At 46.8% G+C, this 5,000-nt stretch overlaps 1 protein-coding gene across 1 annotated transcript in view; it reads left to right on the top strand.

Moving 5' to 3' along the window:
* Positions 1-129: 129 nt before the first annotated feature.
* LOC111653009 (polyunsaturated fatty acid lipoxygenase ALOX15B) overlaps positions 130-5,000 on the top strand; it is an 8,211-nt gene continuing 3,340 nt past the window's right edge. Inside the window, exons 1-9 of the mRNA XM_023403447.2 lie at positions 130-171; positions 2,016-2,196; positions 2,650-2,884; positions 3,158-3,239; positions 3,451-3,540; positions 3,627-3,742; positions 4,118-4,290; positions 4,385-4,528; positions 4,783-4,986. Of these exons, the coding sequence (XP_023259215.1) occupies positions 2,029-2,196; positions 2,650-2,884; positions 3,158-3,239; positions 3,451-3,540; positions 3,627-3,742; positions 4,118-4,290; positions 4,385-4,528; positions 4,783-4,986 (1,212 nt within the window). The 5' untranslated portion in view covers positions 130-171; positions 2,016-2,028. The remainder of the gene's footprint in view (positions 172-2,015; positions 2,197-2,649; positions 2,885-3,157; positions 3,240-3,450; positions 3,541-3,626; positions 3,743-4,117; positions 4,291-4,384; positions 4,529-4,782; positions 4,987-5,000) is intronic.

Raw genomic sequence — 5,000 nt, 5'->3', positions numbered from 1 at the left:
CAGTGATGTACCTGTAGTGATGTGTTCAGGTGTTCAGGTTGAACCAACAGGATGTGGAGGTGTTGTGGTGGGAGTGGACTTAAAACAAAAAAGAGAAAGATGTGCAGAGTACCTGATGCTGCCATTCAGCACATCAACAGCCCGGAGAGGAGAGGAGGTGTCACTGCGCAGGTAAGCTTACCTGTCTGTCTGGTTTCATTTACATTATTATGACAGAATCAGCTTAAATTCTTGATCACAAACATCATCAATGAGGAGTGAAAGGGTCAAAGGTCACAGCAGTCTGACAAATAAACATAAACTGGGCAGTCTTAAAATCAGTTGGTGTCTTAATTTTTCTTGTAAAAATCTTCAACATAATTCAGATAAATGAGTCAGAAGGTAAACAAAGACTTTTATTTTCTAATTTCCATCAGTGATGTAACTGGATTTACTTTTTATTTTGAGAGATAAAATATTTCCAGAAAAGTGGAAAGAGATTCTGTCAGTCCTCTTCTCCATAAAAACAAACTTTTATTCTCTTCTAACAAGAAGTTTTCTTCTGATTCCTACAGATTTATTATCACTTTCTTCATGAATTTGTGCTAAATTTGATGTGAAAAACCAGAGCAGTAATGCTTTGCTGGTTTGTGATGGTTTGATAGAATATTTCCTGGAAAGAATTAGCATCAGTTTTCATTTCACTTCCAGCTAATAAACATAAACTCTGGAGAATCACTGCCAGCTGAACAAGGAAGGTTTTGTCAACAGGCAGCAAACAATTCAATACTATTGAGGAATTACATTTTTGATAATAAGTGAATATTTACTGGGGTTTAAATTGAGTACAGGATGACTTCCTCTGTCCTGTCACTTACTAGTTTAAGAGTCAGGTAACGTTTGGTATTTGAACTTGGCTTCAGTCAATGTCTGACAGTTAAACAGAACAGGAAGCTTTCTCATCAGGTACTAATGAAAAATGAAGGAAGTGACCTTTAAGATGAAAGAGTGCAGTGTTTGTTTGTGAGTGTGTTTACTGCAGCTCTCGTGGGGACACAACGCCCACGCTTAACGGTCGCGTTGCTCATTTCCAAGTCAAATACCAGAGAGGTAAACAAATGAGTTCTTATCAGAGACGGCAGATTCAACTAAACCCCAAACACAAAACACAGCAGAGGACACAGCTGCGTTTTTCATTTCAGCCTTCAAACTATTTCATCTCCAGAGGTGGAACATACCACAAAATTTGGGCTTGATGCGTCAGCACATGAGAGCAGAGCCAGAATCCCTCTGTTACTACAGCTCAGTTTTACGTCTCGTCCGTTTCAAAACAAACCTTTTAAAACCTTTAGATTACGTTTGTTTTTGTAAAAAACACCATGGAGTGTTTGGACCAATGAGATTTAGAGAAGTAACTCACAGTATAACAAGAAAAAACAACATCTGTATACGTTCAAATGAAATGAACCATGTGTTTGGTACTGTAACCATGACGATGAAGGCACCAAAACTTAATTTTAACCATAGACTGTAAATAAAGATGGATTTCGCCTCTGTGACATCACCCACAGTTTTCTGAAGCTCAGAGTGAGCTGCTCCACTGTTGCCATCTTGGCAGTGTCTGACTCCGCCCCTAACTCCCAGCTAATCCTAAAATGGACAAAGAGGAGGGGCCTGTATGGAGCTGAGATTTAGGTGCATGTGGGTTTGTTGCAAGCATACACTCCCCCACCTGTCACTCAAAGAGGCCACGCCCCTCAATCCTCCATAACTTTAGTCCTTAATAAAATGTAAACAGGTGAGTTCTATAAACAGGTGAGTTATATAAACAGGTGTCATGAAGGAGGAAATTAGCTCTAGAGACCAAAACAGTTTTTGTACCAGGCTGTAAACATGTTTATTTCTGCTGTAAAGTTGGACATTTTAACATGGGAGTCTATGGGGACTGACTCACTGTTGGAGCCAGACTCTAGTGGTCGTTAGAGGAACTGGCCAACAGCTGGCGCCGTATTGATCCGTCAACCTGTCCTCACCAGTTGTGGCACCATCATGTCTGACATGACAGCTTCCTGTCAGGAGTTTGAGGTGACCGTCCACACTTCACCTGGTCCCACCTGTGGAACCTACAGCCGCCTGTGGCTCAACCTGATTGGCTCGCAGGGAGAGACTCCGCCCACCAGCGTGAATGAGGGCGACCGTCATCTCCTGCCGGGATCGGTGAGTTTCACTGTTTCCTGCTTGAGATTCAACACAAACTGTTTATTTACCTTGGAAATAGTCATTTTACAAACAGTTTCACCACTAGCTACAGTCACTAAGCTAATGAAGGCCACAAGATGTGGTTGAAAGTCTGGAAACATATTTACCATGTGAAACTTTCCTCACCATGATATTGTCAGTTCTGCTAATGAACTGACTTTGTCGTGAGATTATTTGAATAAATATTCCCTAAACTGCCACTGTCCTTGTTTTAAACAGCTACCTGTGCTCTGTGGTGTCTAGTGGGATCACAGGTAGCTCACCCTGCTGCCGCCCAATCAAAATACAGAACGCCACTGTTGCCCCTTCACCTCTTCAGAGCGTGAAGTTACTGATCTCTTGTGTTTGTTTTCAGAATAAGGAGACTTGACCTTTGAGTTTCACTATGACGGTCTCCTCCCGTCCTAACAGGTGTGTCCGGTCCAGATCCGGACCAATGAGCCTCTGGGTCGCCTGATTCTGGTCCGGCTCCGGCTGGAGGCTCAGACAGGCCTCCCAGACCTGGACTGGCACTGCAGTCGCGTGGAGGTCCGCAGGCTGGCAGGAGGAGAGGGGTCAGAACCTGCAGATCCAGAGCCACAGGTGTTCCTGTGCGACAGGTGGCTTCGGACAGCAGATGGCGACGTAGAGCTGCGGAGTGGAAAGTGTAAGAAATAGAAGTTAGAGAAGATATGAGATCGAGCTGAGGAGCACCTGTTCAGACTTGCTCTGTCTTCACTTTGTCATAATATGCACGTTTTGTATTTATGTGTTTCCTCTGATGGTGGATGTGACTCGTGCAGGACGAGCTTCAGGTACAGAGGCGGTCAGTCAGTCATAACAGTGACGGGACACAAAGGTTTCTAAGCTTCCTAATCTTGTTGTAAACATTTCCTGTGCTCAGTGACTTCAGGTTTCTGTTATTACTATAACACTGCAGTGTGTTTGCTGAAGGACGAGACGGAGGAGAAGCTGAAGCAGCAGAGACTCAGACACCTGCAGCATCAACAGAAGATCATCAGGTAAATAGAAAGACGTCTGTTTTCTTTTCAGGCAGCACAACTCTCCCTTTTCTTCACCTGAGCACAGCTGCAGCTCGATGAAGCTCTGAGACTTTTACAATGAGAGAAAGATCTGTTGACTATCAAAGCCTCAGTCCACAGAGAAATGCACACAGCCTGTATTCAGACACTGAGCCTGGTGTCAGATTATCCTTCCACTCTGTTGTTGCAGGTGGCGAATGTACGTAGATGGCGCTCCGCAGTGTCTGGACATCAACAGTCTGTCTGAACTCGGGCCGAACCTCATCTACACCCACAAAAGGTGAAGTGGAGCAGAGGCGGACAGACCTAGGGACGGTGGAGCGCAGAGAAGAAGAGTCTGAACGCTGTTTGTTTCTTTGTCCTCAGCTCAGCCCCGAACCTGCTCTACCTGAAGGGCTTCGCCGGTCGAGCGGAGGCCTGGTCGAGTTTCACAGAGCTGGAGACGGTCTTCTCCCACAGCGGACAACACAACGACACCGCCCGTAAGAGACGCAACAACACACACTCACTCTAAAGCTTTGTGCTGATAAGAAACCACAGTGAGCGTGACGTCGTCCGTTCAGCATCAACAATTGCAGGGAACAAGTCAGTCAGTTCGATTCCTTTAAAGGCAGGAAACCATCAGATCTGAGGAGCGATGATGAGGAGGCGGGAACCTTCGTCACATTAACACAAGAAACAAACGGAGATGTCGGATCTCAGTCTCAGACTCAGTTGGATGAACTGGTTGTTGCTCTTGCTTCTTTACAGTTTATTAGTGTGATGAGTGTGAAGCTCAGACCCTGCAGCGGATCAGGACTGCTGCTTCACTTGTTGACAGTCTGTCCAGATTAACAGAACTCGTCTTCGTCTCTCAGGGTTCGTCAGGACTCACTGGATGGACGACTGGTATTTTGGTTACCAGTGTGTGAACGGCCGCAACCCTCTGCTGCTGCGTCAGCTCCGCCTCCTCCCTCCACACCTGTCCGTCACGCCTGACATGCTTCGCCCCTTCCTGCCTGAAGACTCCTCCCTCGATCAGGAGCTACAGGTGTGTGCATGCGTGACCTCTGACCTCCAGCTGTTCTCTGCCTCCAGCTGTGCACCTCATCACAGCTGCTGTATGTTCTTCTATCACGTGACAGAAAGGAACCATTTACCTGCTGGACTACGAGGTTCTGGACGGCGTCCCGGCCAACGTGATCAACGGGAAGCAGACGTACCTGTGCGCCCCTCTGTGCCTGCTCCACCTGAACCGGCAGCAACAGCTGGTCCCCATCGCCATCCAGGTGAGCTCCAGCTGTTCCCTTGGTCAGTGGGTTTGATTTTAAATGGACTGTTCTTCCTTGATCAGATGGTTTTCTCTTGTCTTTTCTCTTTCTTCTGAACCAGATGTTTGTTCCGGTCTGTCACACTCAGATCGATGTCGTCTGTTTGTTTGTTTGTATTTACTGTTGGAACAACCTTTTAATCTCAGTGGGACGTTCACCTGGTTCAATAAAGGAAAATAAACGAATCATTGTCTTCCCTTCAACAATGGCAGCTGCAGCAGACGCCCGGCCCTCTGAACCCGGTCTTCCTGCCCTCTGACCCCAGCTGTGATTGGCTGCTGGCTAAGATCTGGGTTCACAGCTCGGACTTCCAGTGTCACCAGTTGGCCTCCCACTACCTGAAGACCCACATGCTGGGGGAGCTGTGCTGCATGGCAACACTGAGACAGCTGCCTGACGTCCACCCACTGCACCAGGTCCACCCCCCCCC

The sequence above is a fragment of the Seriola lalandi genome, unplaced genomic scaffold, assembly GCF_002814215.2.
Source record: "Seriola lalandi dorsalis isolate HSWRI2012SDOR001 ecotype SW California unplaced genomic scaffold, Sedor1 jcf7180002054137, whole genome shotgun sequence".
NCBI classification, from domain to species: Eukaryota; Metazoa; Chordata; class Actinopteri; order Carangiformes; family Carangidae; genus Seriola; species Seriola lalandi.
This window is presented reverse-complemented; position numbering and strand designations above follow the sequence as displayed.